The 19,079-nt window shown below is 35.2% G+C and overlaps 1 protein-coding gene across 1 annotated transcript in view; it reads right to left on the bottom strand.

Annotated features, from left to right (window-relative positions):
- The window catches only part of DOCK2 (dedicator of cytokinesis 2), a 214,181-nt gene that overhangs the window by 59,946 nt on the left and 135,156 nt on the right, over window positions 1-19,079 (bottom strand). Inside the window, exon 30 of the mRNA XM_052772076.1 lies at window positions 3,703-3,781. Within this exon, the coding sequence (XP_052628036.1) occupies window positions 3,703-3,781 (79 nt within the window). The remainder of the gene's footprint in view (window positions 1-3,702; window positions 3,782-19,079) is intronic.

Below are 19,079 nucleotides of genomic sequence, written 5' to 3'. Positions count from 1 at the left end.
AGATTTAAAATACCCTTTTTTAGTTGCTCAATTGCTTCACAGTCTGCTTGTTTTGTTTGGTTAGGTTGTCTGCTATATATTGTCATGTAATCACTCAGCCAAGTGAAAAATGCTCAGATCTACTTCACTGTGCTTTAAATTGCTTGCTTTTTTTCTTTTAAAATTTTTTAAATTAAGACTTCTCTTCAACTATTTGTTAATAATCAGATTTGAAAACACCATCCTACAACAGCATAAATCATTTACTCATTTACAAAGAACTTAAAGGTATAACATCACTTTTTTTTAAATCTTCACCAATATGCATCTCTATTTTCCCCATCCCAATATATTCTGTTTCTATAGTTTAAATTACCCTTAATCAGGAACATTAAAATAGTTGCCTCTGGTTTAGCTTCCAAGTTCTTGAGACATTGTTCTTGCTGCATACGGTCAGTAACGATCCGAACTTTACACATCCCTTTTTGTTTGAAACCAGAAATCAACAGCACGCATACCCCTAACAGGAGACTAGATTGCCTGGAGGCTGCTGCATACTAAATCACTGACCCTTGAACAAACAGTTCTTGTTTGGGGCTTTTTTTTTTTTTTTTGGAATGAAAATCTATTTGTTTCACAGAAACTCTGTACACAATAATTTACTTCAGTTTTTAGATCTGTAGTAGTCACTTATGTAACACAGGCATACAGCATCTTTCAAAAGTTAGATTAAATTTAGATGCACAATTCCTATTACTTATTCATATCAAATGAAACAGCTGGACATTATTTGTAAAATACATTGAACGAGCTCACTAAAATCTTTGTCAGGTTCAGCAATAGCAGAAACACATTTCAAGATCACATTTTTTTCTGGAATTTGAAAAAAGATCCCAATGTAAAGAGCTGAGGTTAAGTTGCACTCCATGGCATGCGATTGCCTCATTTCTGGTTTTAGGAAGCATATCCTAGATTTACTGTAATCAATATCTGGCCCGCTGATTATAGTCGTAAAGGAACCCACTGGTGTGCACTGTGGCTCGTTTTCCTCACCTCCTCCTGTGGTAGCCTCAGGGACCTGACCAAAATGCACCTGAGGTTAGGAATGCATAGTGGGCTGCCCTTGCTCCATAGGGCTGACTATGGAAATGAACAGGCCATGTGGTTAACAGGCTGTAGGTCTTAACAAAACTGAAAGTTGTGCTACTTCCAAATTTTCTGTCAGATCAAAATAGCAAAAGCAAGATTTTTGTCCCAATTAATAATTTTTCTATATGCATGCAAATAAAAACAGAAATATAGCTACACAGTAGCTACACTGTAAGGTGAACTATTTTATAAAGTATAGAAGTTTCTCATTTACTTTAAGTTAACCACTGCTCATGCTTGCTTACAGCCAAGATTATTGATATAAAGAAATATACTGTCTCTCTTCTGTTATTTACTCATTTTCTAATGATGCAGAAAATTTTTCTTGGACTATAGCAAACTACTTCAGTATCCATGCTATTAGAGAACAATTCAAGTAAGTGCAATCAATATGAAAAATTACACATCCAAACCCAAACTTCCCACAGCCAGAAAGGACAGGGCAAAGAGAATTGGATTTATACTGCAGCGTAGGAAGACTTAAGCTATGACTTCTACAGAAATATTTTTTATTAGAAAAACTAATTGAAGTTACTCCTCCTTCCACGCCTTGCTATTTCCACTCTTTGTTCCTCTCCATTATGCTTCAATACTTTAGAGCATTTAAAAAAATTTTGTAACTTTAAGAATAATATAATATGTTCAGGAAAGACAGACTACTCTTACCAAAAAGGCACCAGAATAGTTAGGCAAAATTCCTGTTAGAAATTATTTGGATAAAGTTGATCCTTAGAAAATGAAGAAGGTCCACTAAAGGATCCCTCAGGTTTCTCATTTCGATTAATAACATTTTTAGTTTTAAGTGCTTCTCTATATTCAAGTTTTCACAGTCTGAATAGTTGCAAGACACTGATTTATAGATTCTTTCAAAAAAATGTAAATATGAAAAACAGTAAAAGAACCTTTAAACCATTAAAATCTTCAGCTATCAATGATCTGAATATGTATAGATAACAGTGGGAAATCAAATTTTAATTTTTAATTAAGTAAATTGGACAATATGCTTTGTATTATTCAGATCTTCTTTAGTCCAGTAGCAACTTTTTAAATGGGTATAATTAGGGTACTGTTAGGTTTTCAGAGCTTTTATTCATGGAAGAAAAGTAAGGTATCTCCCTGACTTGTACTTTTAAGCCTCTTGTGAAAACTATAAGGGTATTACAATTCTTTAGATGGCACTACTTATTTCCTATAAAGTTGTTCAGATTACTCAAAGTGTCCAGATATTTGACAAGTCATGAATAAAAGAGCAAGCATTAACACATTCCCTTGAACTACAAGGTTCGGTGTTGAACTACAACATCCCTGGTTGTTTGATAACATTCTGGAATGCATAGAATTGCCACAGAAAACTTACCTGAAACAAAAGTTCCAGGTTTAGACTGCTGCTTTAACATTTGAGAGGCAGTTTACACCTTAATAAGATTTTGACAGATACAGTCTTTATAGTAGTCTGCATGGTTTTGGTAGCCATTGTATGAGTATAAATTGAACGGTTTACCTTTCTTTTTACTATTGTCTTTTAAACTCTTCCTGTGTAACCACTGACATGACTGCTCTGTAGCTATTTGTGACCGAGATATTTTACGTTAAGGACCAAGAGACCAATACCCAAACAGTTTTTAGCATAGTAAGCCTAAACATTCAAATGCAGTAGAGTAGAATCACTTAACACGGATTGTAAATTGCAAGATTAACCATAAACTATAAACCCCAAGAAATCAAGAAGGCCCTGAACTTTCTCTGAACTTCATGGTTAGGGTCAGTAAGTTATTATCTACTGAACAAATTAGATTTTTGTAATCAGGAAGCATTTTTGAACTTCAAACATTTACTCTTAACTGCAGTTAATATAAAGAGTGAAATAGAGTAATTTTTCATACTATACAGTTAGTGTTTTCTATCTATAGCACACACCATAATCAGGCAGCAGTTAGTGACAAACCCTGATTCTAAAACTATATTTACATTTTAATAACAATTTAATGAATGTGAAAACTACAGGCACTTTCATTTTTATCTGAAGCAAGCCAAACTTATGGTAAAATGCAAGACCAAATAATTAAGTTACAAAGAATGATATTGAGCAAACTAAAAAAAACCAACCCTAATATAAAATTATTTCAGAAAGAACAACCAAAAAAAAAAGGAAAATAAAAGACTTATCAGGGAAGACTAAAAGTTAAAAATAAAAATAAATGCCAAGTGCTAAATACTCTAGGAGTCAAAAAAAAGTTAAGCTCTTTCTGCCCTACATAATAAGAGTGACATTGTAAAGGCTACACGCATTACATCAAAGATTGCCTTTCTGAACACACTTGGATGGCTAAGGAAAAAAAAAAAAGTTTTCTGCTTGCCAGTTCTGAGAGACTCACAAAATACTCTGTTTGGGTGCCTTATCATAAATAATCAAAGTAAAATTTTCATGCCATATCAAAGATGGCCTAATCCTGCCATGCTTAAATCAACAGCCATTTTGATACTGATATGAAGTACCAGAATGGGCACTAACTGACCAAAATGATCATACCTGCACATACTAACTCAACTCAGCTAAAAAGCCCAAATACTTACTTGGACTTCAAAATCCATATTCTCCAGAAATTTCTGGTTCATTGTCTCTGCAAATTTGTTGATGGCTCTCAAGAACACCCTAAAAAAGAAAAGCAATGATGCAGATGAATGAATGTCATCTCTGGGAATCTATTCCAACCATGTATGATATTGACAGAAACACATTTAACCACTGAACACACTAGAAAAACCAAAGTTCACACATACATGAACACAGCAGATGACATTCTGTGCAATGGCATGTTATTTATAGTCTGTTATATATAAAAAAGATTTAAGCACACAATTGTCAAAAACTTTCTTGATCTCCATTGAAAAATTCAGACAATTTCTTTTCCTTTGCTGCACATGGCACTGCATTCCTGAGAAAACACAGAGGGCAATTCTTTCAAACACAACTTTACCTTCTATGTGACAAAACTGAATCATTTACAAGAGTGTTACTGCTGCCTCCTCATGGGTTTGACAGCTGAAAGAGTTCCTGTACTTATGTTATTAGTTAGGAGCTGGCACTGCATTTTCCCAATCAAAAGATATTGTGTGCAACTTTTCGGTTTTCTCACAGGTGGTGAGGGGAGGATGACACTTCTGCCCATCTTTCTCCTCAGGTTGATTATAAAAACACATTCAAAGCTGAGTTAAGATGCAGTTATTTCTTCCAAGAGGAAGAGTGTGAATATTATCCCTCTAGCTTGAAAAGCAACACCTATCTATGCTCATTATTAAGGCAACAAGATTAAGTCGTGTTTCTAAAGCCAATTTCTTTGTCTAACTTTCCAGCACAGTACATTTGTAAAACAAAAATCAATTGTATCTCTAAATATTTATAAAGTTTATTTAAATAATTCAGTTTCATTCAATTTGCAATTTTGAAAAAAAGTGATCCATTTCCCTCTGCTTCAAAGGTAAAATTTTTTAAAGTTTTAAGTGGAAATATTTCTATAGCAAACACTGTGACGGCAAACATACTTCAACATGAGAGAGGCAAACACAAGGAAAAAACCAATCCTAACTGTTCAAATACAATGACTGACTGTCAACTAGCTATTACCAATCAGGAAAAAGATCTAACAGTTATAAGAGACAATAATTCAATAATTAGAATTACTAGCAAAAGATTAAGAGACCAGAGGATATCCGTATGTTACTGTCAAAGGAATGTTGTATCCTTGTGTTAGACCCTGTGTGGTGTTCTGGTCTCCCATCTCAAAAAGATAAACAAATACAAAAAGAAAAAAGAGAGAAGAGAACAAGCAAACAAATGTGACAAAGAAATGATCAAACACATTTAATGGATTGTGCCTGAGTTTCTTTAGTCAGGGGACACTATGTGACTGAGGAAGGATATGGTAGAATCTATAAAATTGAAAGTACCATGGAGAAGAGAGACTTACTGTTCACTGTTTCTCGTACAAGCATTGGAGAGCACTGAACAAAATCAGAATGTGCATTCAAAATCAGCAGAAAGATATTTTTTTATGCTAGTCTTGTGCAGCTATGTAACTCATTTCCACAGGATGCTGTGAATACCTGAATTTTATCCTGGCTTAAAAGTGATTAGACACAAAGACAAAAATGAAGTGAGGACTACTAAATGTCACTGGAGGCTGGGAGAACGCAGCAAACTATTACTTCTTCCCAGCTCTGTTGTTATACTGTTCCTTAGGCAGCCATTTATGAGCCACTACCAGAAACAGAATAGTCAGTGAAATGAATTTTAGTCTCACCACCAAAAAAAAAAAAAATTTTTTTTGCAAGGGCTACATTCAGTTTCTTAATGAGGGAGGTAAAGCAGCTGTTCAGCTTTTGGCAGGCTTATGACAAGGAATCCTATTTACCCACTAAGCAATAGTCCAAAGAAAGGCACTGCTTCATTAAGGCAACAACTTGACTGGCTAGATTGAAATCCCTTGTTATGACTATGGTTTTCCATGAGGAAAAAATTCTTTGTGAAAGCCTGAAGCAGAATATTTTCTTTCCATCCACGTAACATTTGTCTGTAATGTTGATATGATCAAGGAAATAAAGTAATTTATACATGGTGTTACATCTTGCCAAGTCTTTTTTTAATGTGATCAGAGGGACACTAGGGTTTTAACGACTACAGCAACTGTGGCATTGGAAGGTAACAGACTTCTATGGGTGCTGTGTTGCTCTACTGTATCATCCCACACATTCGGATAAGCTTCCTTCCAATGGTCTAGGGCACACTCTGATCTAATCTTCTAACACTAACTCAGCTAATCTTGCCAGCTGAATTAAGGGTCTGATCTGTGAAATGCTGAGTGTCAACAAATCACCTCAAGTTTAAGAAACCTGACTTTGCTCAATACTGTTCTTGCAGGCTATGACCACTCTCCTAAACAACCTCTGTATAATCACAGAATTGCTCTGTGTATCTACTGCAATTTTAGCCTATGTTGGTCTGAACAGGCTATTGCACTTTCTTTTTGGCCTTTTATGTGATCAACTTATTCTGGAAAATGCGATTTCCTCTGCAAGCTGCCCCACACTACCTGCAAGAATAAACACATTCACCTCTAACGCTTCACTCGTATGGGTACATTTATCTCTACAAAACTGCCTGATGCTTGACACAACCAGTTTAAGATTTTGGAAAAAAAGGGGTTTTCTAAAAAGAATGGTCTACTTTAGACAGCACAAAAACCATACACAGCTAGGCAGAATCATGGACACCCACATGTTACTCTGTCTGTCAGCATCCCCATTACTCTTCTGAGTACGAGTTCTGGGTCCAGGCCTTTTTACCGTCATGTCTTTTCTGTAGAACTATATTGCTCTAGATTCTCCTTTGATTTACAAGGTATATTTCTTGCCAACTCACGTAATCAAGTTCTTCAGCTCCAGCTGCTCAGAGAGTAGCATTTCCCTTCACCCAGAAAGCCTTTTTTTGCAGTAGGAGGGGGTGTCCTCCATTTTTGAGACTTTTTTTATTTCCCAACTTCTGTGTATTAACACACTACTCCAATACCTATGGTGAAACATGTCACCTAAATATCCTGTTTGGGCAGAATCTGGTATGGTGCTGATAATTTGTCTTACATTAAAAAACCCCCGAACTTTTAGGTACTTTGCCTTTTAGCACAGAAATATCATGCAAGATACAGTAGAAATAATCATAACTTAAAACACACATGAAATTCAGTAGTGTAATCTATTTCATAATATGGACATATTTCTTGTGTGTCATATTTTACAATTTTTGTGAAGAGCTTGTAGTTTAATGTTAGCCATACATAAAAAGCCCCAAGGGCACCTGAGAAATACTGATATACTTAACGTCCAGTAAAAATTACTGATAATATTAAAAATATTTACAGGATTCTATACAATATGATTATATGTAAGCTTTCTTCTGTGAATATCCCTTTCATTCTCACAGATATTTTTATCTGACATACTGGAATGACACATTTGCAGGAAGCATGCAATACTTCCAGGCTGTCAAGTTCCAAATATTTTCATGCATTTGTATTTTGCCTAAAGGGTGTATCTATTTCTGTCATTGGAAGTCACTTAGGCAGTATGTTTGAATTCTATTCCTGGCTCCTGCCAATGCCATGCTGTCCTACCTCAATGATTTCATTTCTATATGCCTCAGTCTCCCCTTTCACCAAAAAGGGGTATTAATTAACTAGCCACAAGTATGAAGCCAAACAGATATTTATAAAACACTTTGAGATTTTGATGAAAACAAGAGAAAATATAATTTTAATTATTACTGACAGCATATTCCTATTTAAAGAACTAAACATTGATCCAAAAGGAGAGAGTTAAAGTCATTTGACTGGAGAAGTCACCATTCCTTACATGATTATTCATAACATGATTATTCATAACATCAGTTATCATAGTTGATAGTTATCAAATATAATAGAGAAGGTACAGCTAGAAAAGAGATGGTAAAAACATGTGCCCCAGAACAGCTCAGAAAAACACAATATGTACTGTCTGACTTCAGAAGTTATTGAGAAAAATTACTGAAAGGGATTATCTTGTCACACTGTAATATAACTTAATTTCCCTTCTATAACAGATCATTGGAGCTTACCTTTTCTCTGAACTTCGGGACTGCTGCTCAGTTCTGCTTTGCAAAATTAGACTGATCTAGACTGACCAAAGGACAGGTTCTTGATTTCTCATACAGATAGCGTCATTAGGTGTTTTTTCTGTTTAACCTTCTCCTCTTGTCACCTTCTCCCTTAATTTTAATCATCACACAGGGCTACAAATATGTTCTTCCAGGTGTTTTAATTATGATAACTTTTCCACAGTTACTTAATATGGAATTAATTTCTTATCAGTTTAAGTAATTGTGATCTAAAATTGCTGAAATTCCTTTACCCACAATAATTTCCGTGATATTTCCTGAGTTTATGGGGATTGATGCTTCTAATTTACAGTTCATATCAATCTCCTGGGCCTGAAGATTTATGGATGATCTTCAAAGGCCAAAGTCTCTGGGCTTAATTTGGGTATAAAAACGCAAGGTTTTGGCTTAGGACAGCAACAGAATCGCCATGGTTCAACTGCTGCTATCTCCTTTACCCTTCTAAATTTCCTGCTGCTTCTGCTTTGCTTTACTGTATTGTCAGAGAAATTTCTTTCAGATTTTGGCTTGAAAGAAAGCCCAATGAATAGAATCCTGTGCAATTGTACTTAGTTTCAAATACTTAGACTTATGTTCTAAAGAGGGATAGAACAGTACTGTAAGTAACATATAAATACAGACAGACAAAGCTGAAAATTTATAAGGCATCCTAACATAAAAATTTTATTTCAAACTGATTAACCCTCAAACAAAATAAAACATAGGGGCTGAGATGGAACAAAGAAAGAATTTTGTATTAATAAACAACATGTTGTTAATCAAAGTAGGATTTCAAGGCTATTCCTTAGAAGATGATGACTCTATTTAACAGTAAAATAGGTCTGCACATTGTCCTTGCTTTTGAAGTGCAAATAGGTAATAAACCTAAAATACAGATCTGGAACTCCAAGTTATTTTTAGCAAACAAGTTAGAATTAGTGCATCAGCTCCTTGCAGCATAAAACAAAGAGATGATTACAGTAAAACCCCCCAAATTAAAACAAACAAACAAACAAACAAACAAAACAACCCGAAACCCTTAAATTGGCATTGCCTGTTCTTAGGTGGCTTTGCAAAAGCTGGCCTTTTTCTGCACCTAGTTGCACACATAGTATACTTCTGGGTCCACAAAATTATTTTGGGAAAGGTGCCTAAATCAGGTACAGAATTATGAACCTTCCCAAAATCATGAATCAACCTTTCCTCAGACTCTTACACATGAATTCTTTTAAAGCAGTGGTCCAACAGCAGTGAGATGCTCTTCAATGTCTTCAAGTTCACAAGACTAAAATTTGGGAGTTTACTGCTTCAACTTTGAGATGAGTAATCCAGATACTGAGGTGAAAGCTGCATTAATTCACTTAGGTATTTATGAGCATCAACTCAAACTCATTTTACTATGTCTTCTAAAGCTGTGATTACACCGATGTAATGACAGCTGGAAAAAAATTAATCAAGTACAAACTTCTACTGGATAATCAGACACAAAAAAATAGAGATAAGCTTTAAAAGAATATAATTTCCTGGGTTGTTGTGAAAGCTTTTACTGAAAGAAACCATTAAAATGCTGGAATACATGTATTTTTTAAATCATGTGTGGAAACCAATGAAGACATGGACAGTTTTTAAAACTCAGAACTTCTTCCCACAAACCCTAAGTGCTTTTCCTTCAGAGAATTTGGTCCACAAATTAAAGTCAGAAGGAGTTACACTAACTTCAGTCAGGCATTTTTTTGTAAATCACGAAGGCTGATCAATCAGCACTTTCATCAGTGAATCCTCTACTGGAGCAGATGAGGAATATGAGAGGAGTTCTTTCAAAGCCTAGGACATGCACTGACTTATTATTTTGAAGATCTTTTCTGAGTTCTGACAGACATGGTCTTGCCAGTATGCCAGTTATATGAACTCTGGAGTAGGGAATAGCGGAGCCAAAATAATACTCCCAAATAATTTATGTTGACTTGATAGTAGCATCCTCATAAAATGCTTTGCAGAAGACACCTGATATGTATTTTAACATGAAGCAAGCACAACAGAAAAGCTGCTGATTCTCTTGTAGGCTTCTGTCATCTTCCCTCTTCCTTCTTGTGTGCAGAGCTAGAAGGCGGCACGTTAAATAAAGAGCAGACTAGCAAAGTGGGTCAGACCCAATCCCAAATGCTGATCATTGTCAATGACCGAAAGAGGGAACAGCAATTACAAACTAAACCTGGAAGATATAAAATACACAGAAGAGAGATCAGACAAGCAATCAGTGTGACAGGAGAGATTAAATAAATATGCATTTACTATTTCAGTGACCAAAACAGAGCAGCAGGAGAAAGCCTGAGAAAACAGGTGAAAAGATAATAACAAAAAACTTTACAAAGTAACAGCAGAAATTATCTCCTAATAATGTGGCAAGCTATCATTGATTTAGAAATGAAGGGCACTGCAAGATGGAAACACTGTTTAAAAACCTTGTAGCTATGTGAAACCTAGTTATTAAGAGCACAGTAATTGCAACACTTAGGAAGCAATCCACTTCCACGGTAACTAGAAAAATATGGCCAGCAGTCCAAAGAAAGTAGTATAATTTAATCATATTTCTCCTTTGTGTCAAGTCAGTATCACTATAGACTGAAGAATAATTTTTTTGTACCATTCATATTGAATTCTAATGATAAAGCAATTGTCATTTTCCTAAATTCTTTTTTGATGTACAGCCAGAGAGTCTATCCAAATAGCATGGTCAGAAAATAACTGCTTAAAAATAACTGCTATCCAGCTTCTCTTGTCTCAGTTACAAATTGTTATGTACGATTCATTTTCTTTATTATTATTGTTTGAAAATTTACCTTGAATAGCTATGCCATGCATGCAAAAATAATACATGCTATAATGTGTCAGAGTTAATTTGGCAGCAGTACAAAAGCAACACCTAAAGACAGGAATGAACAATTGCTTTGATGCTATACAAGCAAAGTTCCCATTTGAGATACCTTGACTTTTCAACACTCTCTTTGTATCTAGCTTTTCCTTCAGCATCTACCTAAAGCATGTTTAAAAGACTGCTTATCTCCCATTTAGGAATCAAAATACGTTTTCAAAACTGCATATTAGGTACACATTTATGATGAACTCCTGAAAATCTAATGTTTAGGATGCTTTAAGAAAATTCATAGTTTGAAAACTAAGCCTACAAAAAGCTGTCATAATGAACTCTGATGTAAGTAACTTCATTTGGAAGGTATTTTCAGTGATTTTCCTTATATTGTGAGTATCTTGTCACTTCAGTCTACTCTCCTTTTTTGCTCGTTCCAAATAATTGCAGAGTAGAAACATTCTGAATTTAAAAAAATTTAAAAATCATGTGGTATCTTTGGTGCTAGGTAAGTCTGGGAGTAAGATACAAAGCTGAAACCCAGTTAGTATACATGAATGTAATGACTTAACATGGTTATATCAGGATGTCATACACCAATAAAAACTCTCATGGCCTTCACTTTTGAAGGAAGTTTGAACTGATATTGTGAAATTACTTGTTCATTCTTCCACTGATTTTTTTTTTTCACCTGTTGGCACTAATTTACCCTTACTGTAATATTTGTACATATCATTTAGTCTTCATTTCTATAGATCTAAGAATGGTGCAGAGGTGATACTTTGGTAATTTTCATGGATGTTTCTAGGGCCTATTTCTAGAAATATTTTTATTATTTCACACATCAAAGGATTAAAATTGGAGAATTACATGAAACTAGTGGATAACACTGTGGATAACACTATCTCCATTTTTGTTTGGTTTTGTTTTGTTTTAAGTAGCTCTGTATTTTATTCATAATCTTACCATAAAACTTTAAAGGTAAAATGTAGTGTTTGGGCTTTGCTTTTGCTTTCCCCCCATTACACAAGCTTTCTGTATTTGAAATCCTTTCTCTATACCTGCATTATATTTTAACATACATGTACTTTTGATTTTTCAGATAATCTTGTTGAAAATATTTAGCAAGGAAATACCTTTTGTCTAGAATACATAATTTCTTTACTTTTAGGGAACCCTAGCTTTTTCTGAAGCTAAGAATACAATCTGTAATTACAGGTACAGACAACTATGCATCCGCTTCTTGTCTAATTGCTGCTTACTTGAGCTTACTACTTTACAGCCAAAACTGTATCAATACAGAAGTTGCACTGAATAAGCAGATTATGACTTTTAAAAAAGATTATGAAGCAAATGCATAATACATCAGCAGGGTTATCTTGTGATGTTGCTGTTTAAAAATATGAAAATAACTATTCAAAATAATGTTAAATATGAGAAAATTGTATATATTTAATTTCCTGAAAATCTCTTAAGATATGAAGCGCTTACCACAGTTACTCATCAGAAAGGAGAACACAGAAAGATTGCTCAATAGCATTTCCAGCACCCAATGAAGATTATGAGTACTGAATTTGTATTTTCAGTCTTCTGTAGGGACATATTTAGAACAGTTTATGTGGGTAATCTCTTCATTATTTTTTTATTCATTTGCAGGTATGTTCTACAGAGTGGAAAATACCACTCATTGTTTTAATCCTCAAATGTTTTACTAAAATTAAAATACCTGAAAGCATACAAAACATTTTACAACAGGCCGCATCACAAAGAACCTTAGAGATTTCTATATGCAAGTCAAAGCTGTATCTGGAAAAATAACAATTTCTCTTACTGACTTTCTGAAAACATCAAACTAACAAGTTGTTTTTCTGTGTTGAGTTGTTCTCTCCACTGAAGATGTTGCTTTTAGTTCAGGAGGCCTCATACTCTAGAAGCAGGAGCATCCTACCAGTCGAGACCAAGAAAGATGAGATACTCTGCAGTGGGAGTGGGAAAGGGATATCTCACAGCATGTTTTCTCTCTGCATTTTAGATAAAAGACTAAATGACTGCAGTCAAAATGCAATAGGCATCCATTGTGTACCACAACCATGATATGCAATAGCCTATCTTGCTGAGCAGATGATCTGCTGCAGTCCCCACATCATTAAATGTTTAGATTCTTGGTAAGCAGATAATTCCACAACATGGGTAACAATGAGCAACATGCAGAGTTAGTGCAGAACAAGCATCTTGTAGTATTTGGTGCTAGAAAGATGCAAGTGATTGAAAAGTAGGATTACATTAGGCACGACCAGACTCAAACACCTACAGATGGAAGAGATGCTCTCTGCTAGGCTTGTAACTGACAGCAAAGCATTAAATGACTCAGTCAGACATATCAGCCACAGCTGGAAGTGTAACTCTCCATGGAAGTAAATTTACAACCCACAGTGAAACAACTGCCTCTTCTCTTTTTCTGCCTTATTCCATTTTCCCAGGACTGACCTTATGCCATTTGCCCTATTACAAGTACTGACTTTTGTGGGGACTGGGAAAGACAACTAGGAAACAGAGTTACCTGGGTTTAATGGAAAGGAGATACAAGTCTGAGAATACTGAGACACTGTATACCAAATATCCCAGCAAGAAAAACAATAAATAAATAAATAAATAAAATGTCTTTTGCCTCTCAAAGGGACTACGTATTAGCAGGGAAATTGCATTTCAGCAAGGACATTTTTAGTCTCATAGCAAAAACAAACTGTCCAAGGACCCATCTTAATACTATACCTGATTAAAGCAATGACTAAACAGTACAAACTGTTTGAACTTGTTATAATACTTCATTTACCCTTTTGTGCACGTGTGCATAAAGGACTATTTTCATTAGACATTTATACTTGTTGCTTAAAATACTTTTTCATATATTAAAATAACAAAGTTCTGCAATATGCCATAAACCTATGTGTAAATGCATTCTGACCCCCTGAAAATTTAAGCCCTTAAGAAAAACAACTGCATTTCTGTCAAGCATGCTTAAGCCAGTCAAAAGTTGCCAAAGGAAAATGAGATCAAAGAAAGGAGTTACTTGTATACAACAGATCAGCCTTCTAAATTCTGCCTTATTTGTACAAAATAAACTGCAACTTCGCCATCCAACCTTAGTTACATAAATGAATCTTAACTCCCAATACATCTTTGAAAAACAAGAGTAAAACTAACCTAAACTACTTGTATTCTTTTTTTTTCCCTCTTAGGAATAAATTAAAAAATGCCCCTTTTTATTCTCTGCAAGACAAATAATGAGGCAGGCAATGTTTTAAGTAAACTGTTAAAGCATAGCTGGATAGAATAAATCTGAGTTTTCTTCTACATTTCCTATGGGAGCAGAACCACTTCATATTAAATAATCAAAAAATTAAAGTTAAGGAGGATTTTTTTTCCTATTTTTGTAATTAAAATCATATTCTTGATTTTAAAATCTCATCACAATTTTTGTAAACTGAACACCATATTACAGCACCAGCTGGAGTAAAGGATAATGGGTACTCTTATCAACTGAATTTGTGTACCTTGTGTATAGTCAGCTCCATTAGTGTTCGTGAATAGTCACAATACCCACTGACATCAATACATGTATCACAGTATGAAATATTTATAAAACATGAAAATATGACTAGCTTTCATTTCCACCAACAGACAGATGGAAGACTGAGAAGCAGTTTTAATATTTTAATTAATTTGGGGTTTTTCTCCCTTCCAACTTGAGATATTCTATGATTCTATGAAATCTAGTGAGTTGGTAGTGGCAATACAGCTTGTAGCATCTCTCCCATAAATACTTAAGATTCTTGCTTGAAAAAGGCATTTCCTTACTTGCTGCCAACTGTGTCCAGTTGCCCTTCTCTCCCAAACTCTATTATAAATAATACCATTCTTGAATAATATCCTTAAATTGTGACTACCAGCTGTTCAGGTTTTCTCTTCAGAAAATTTAAAAGAAAAAGCAGTCCAACAGCCACTGAATTTGTTATCTGTGCGTGTTACTTAAAGATTGAGACTACAACTTCAAAAATGCCATCTCCTCATAATGCACAAAGCCACATTTTGTCGAGTTTCACAGGACAATACTATAAGCAGCTACTTCTTCTGAAAAGACTTTTTCTATTCAAAGGTAGAGTTGTTCAGAAACATGCATATGTATAGTGTGGAAAACGTGTTTTTCACAAGTCATGTTTAACAGAGCCATTCACAGATGATCTATGAAAAAAACCCCAGGTCTGGAGTCCCTACTGTCCTTTTCTTGAAAAGAAATTCCTACAGTCCCTTGCTAGGTGACAAATTGGAACTTATTCTGCCTCATTTTGCTGGTTGGTCAGGACCTAATGATATGAACAGAATCTATTGTTCCTGGCAGTCTGAGAAACGGTGAGGTACTTGAGGATGCAGGTGGTACTGATTTGAAGCCATAATGAGATTTTGCAGAATTAATAATGCGGCTCCAACGTGTGAGCTACATGAGAACCAGGTCCTGAGGGTGTTAAAAAGCAGTTCATCAGCAAATAAGCAGCTATTTTTAGTATGCCTAATGGAAGACAATCGGCAACATTTCCAGCTCTTTTGCCAAATACCTGTAGTGCTAAACCTTTCAAGTTAGACTTAGAAAGGGCTGGGGAACACTTGACTCCAACAGATGCCTGAAAACACTCAGATATACAGGTAATGAAAACATATTTTAGAAAAAGCCTAACTCCTGGTGTTAGACAATAGCCTACAGTGTTATCTCACATGAGTTTTTCAGCAAATAGGATCTGACCTTGGAATGTACTGGTGAAAAATGGTTTCCTTTTATTTTTAAATACCTAAACATAATGTCAACAAGGTTCAAAAAACAACTCAAATGGACACACAAACAATGGAAGTGCTTACTAAGCCACTTTAGACTGGACACCAACCAAAACTGATTCCAGGTACTAATTATGACAAGATCATAACTCTGTCTAAGCAATTACCATTTCAAAGCCCAGAGGAACAGAAGGCAGGCATGTGAATACTTTCCCTTTACTTGCTACCCCCCCTAACCATTTCTTTTATTCAGTGATTCTGACTCCCTATGCACGTCATGTTGACAATAAGGTACAGGAATTTCCTGGGAGAAATTGTGTGCCTCTAAATTAAAATTATGAACAGCTGAGAGATAAGCAGACTATACAGTATTACCTAAACCAGCAAAGCATTTCCCCACAAATGCCATGTACCTAGGAATTACTGCTTTTAATAAGCTAATAGCCAATAGTCTCAGTACCTTAAGTGGAATAAAGTGCACATACAAGCAGTAGCAACTACTAAGAAGTGTGCAGTAAGCAACCAAGCAGCCTTCATTAGAACAAAAGTTAATTAAATCTACCATGAAGGATCACAAAAATAACTCAGATATTATATCTTCATGACCTCAATGAGGATTTTACTATTTCCCAAAGTGTTCTGCCCCACCTAGCATGCCATAAAAAAGTGTTCTTCCCACCTTGCTGTTAATGGAGAAAAAAAAAAGTAGTTCATGCCCCTTTTTGATTCTCAGTTGCTAATAGAATACTCCCAGTCCAGTGGGACCAGTACACACAGCCTCTGCCTCCTTCAAATGGTCTTTAGGAATCAGGACATGCTTTGAGAGCAAACAGCACATTATTTATAATAGTGACTTAAAGTAATCTGAGTTAAATCATTCCATCCTGATACAGGCAAAGCTTGACTAAGTAAGTTTAGTCAATAAAGCTTCTATTCCCATTCTTTCAACTTATGTATCACACTTTCTCCTGGACATGAATGTGTCCATTCTCCCTTCCTTTGGACTTTGTAAGAAGTCATTCTCTCATTCTTTTCCCCTTATCTATGCCAGACATCTAATATTTAGTAGCAATATTCCTGATATACATGCACTGTCTGTCTTTATGTAAAAGAGTAATTAGAGTGTCCTGCTCATTAGGAACACCTTTTACCCACAAACAGGACCAAACTTGCAGTTCTAGTTATGCTCTTCCCTTTCCTCTGCCTCTAAGTAAATGTACTCTGATTTTATGTTTCTGTATTGCAGTATATCCTACAGAAAAATTCCTCCAATGCCCACTTTCCTTGCTAGGTACAAAATACAAGAAATCATCTGGGGGAGACTGTCAGGCTTTGCTGAATGCCCGCAGGGAAGAAGTGCCAACTACACTGTGCCATTGGCTAGGTTACACAATAGACATACCTTACAGCCCGTAACTAATATTTTTGCAAATTCAGGAAAGGGAGACTCTTAAGGTAAAATACCTCCTTCAGGGCATAAAAAGGCCTGCATGTAGCCTCCTGCTCAGAACAGGTGAATTAAGAATGCAAAACCTTAACTGTGTTAACATTTTTTGTGGGTTTTTTTTTCTTTCTTCTCTCATTAAGACACCCCAGCCTGATCCCTTGTGACTTTTTCTCTGCTGCTTCTCTAATGAGTAAAGCATGTTAATAAGAAATCTAGAAACCTAAATTAGCCTTCAATTTATTTCATAGCCCCCTCAATCCCCCCCCTCGCCAAAAAAACCCAAACCAAATTTCTATAAAGACTGATAACAAAAATCCCCCCTCCCAGTTGTTGATATAACATAAAATTAAAACATGAAAGTAAGATCAATAACTCATTTGCTTATGTAATCTTGGGAACAACAACATAATCAGAGAGTATAAACAGTGCCAAGTCAATTTAGGTAAGCAATGTATTTACAGAAGCACTGTTAAATAGCTTCTAAACGTTTTTTTTTTTAAATGCTGACTTTTTCTTTAAATATTTTCATTTGACTTGTCCAATGCAGGATAAGGTTTAGAGCAACAAAGCCTGCCTGGACCAAATTGTCCCACAAAGTTCAGAATCATTAAGAGGCATTATCAACAAATGTACAGTACTACAAATTAATTTCTATTGTCAGCAAGTGAGGCAATCAATATATATACCACCAGGTGAACGCCCCAGCCCTAAGGGCATATTCTTTGAACAAGGACTGACGCTTCCCCCACCCCCATAGAATAAAAAAAAATCCGGTACTTGTGAATAATGCAGATGTTAACAGCATTTTCTAGATAGGAGAAACAGTTTTACATATGAAAGGTTTGATATGCTTACATACAATAGAAGACTGTTAGTTTACTTTAGTACTAAGCTGATACTTTTTAAGAATAATCCTTGCTACATTAAAAATAATTGCAAATTGCAGCAGCAGCAACATAAGAATGTGCACTGAATTGGCTTTTACCTTTACAGGCCAAAGACTGACTCAGAGAAAAAAAGTGGGATGAAACTATCATTTACAAAAATCTTACCTGGAATGAACACATCCACCAGCATATATGTATCTGCCCACCTCAGAAGAGGGGTTAGCGATCTCTCTGCATGAACATTAGTGTACATGAGTGACAGAAGGTGAGGTTTGGGTACCTGAGGCCTCACTGTCGTCATCACTACCCAATAGGACCATAATCCTTACTTTGAATCATGGAACATGAAAAAGAAAACCTTTCCATTTAACATCATTCCATTCAAATCCTAGATGAAAATGTATCCAATGTCAAAATTTGATATCATAATGCTGTTAATTCTCTTAGCAAATCTTTTACTCAAGACCAAACACTCCCAGTAGATAATCAACTTTATTAAGTATCCTCTGTTCTCTCCTTTTCAATATTATAAAACTGGAAGAGTAAAATTACCTAACTGTGACATTTCAAATAAACAGCATCTGTGGACTTCTAAGTTAAATGGAACTTATGCATCTTTGAGACTTAATTCTTAGACTAGTCTCTCTGTGACTTGTAGAAAACTCAATGTTACTGCCATTTCTACAAAACTAAAATAATGATAGTACAAGTGATCAAAATCCACCTCACCAACAGAAGTCTTGCTCAAAAAAAAAAAAAAAAAAAGCAAGCATATTCACTTTATAATCCAATCCAGCATATAAACTCAAAGTGTTTCTTTGAGAACAAGAAGCAAGAATAAGTACAGCCCTGAAGGTAACATGCAAATAAATAAAAAAATGTAAACAAACTTAATTTTTTTCCCCAAATCCAGATCCCTTTCAGTGAGATTTTTAGCGATGATTTCCATGAAGTATGAAAAAGAGGAAATTCAACGACAACAAAAAAAATCCACAAGTTAAGGTGGTCACATGCTCATGGCTACTTTTTTGATCAATTTCTTCTACATGTGCAGATGCTTGTAAAACTTCTACATGTTCAAATTTTGAGTAAACTCTTCCTCACCTACAAATTCCACAAATAAACAAATTGAACCAACTAACTTTGTTTAGAGCAGCCATGTGTTTTACTTTGCATTCTCAGTCCAACTCTCCCTTGCTTTCCTCTGTTATAGACTAGAGACACAAAAAGAAAAAAGTC

Source organism: Harpia harpyja, chromosome 20 (genome assembly GCF_026419915.1).
Source record: "Harpia harpyja isolate bHarHar1 chromosome 20, bHarHar1 primary haplotype, whole genome shotgun sequence".
Classification (NCBI taxonomy): Eukaryota; Metazoa; Chordata; class Aves; order Accipitriformes; family Accipitridae; genus Harpia; species Harpia harpyja.
This window is presented reverse-complemented; position numbering and strand designations above follow the sequence as displayed.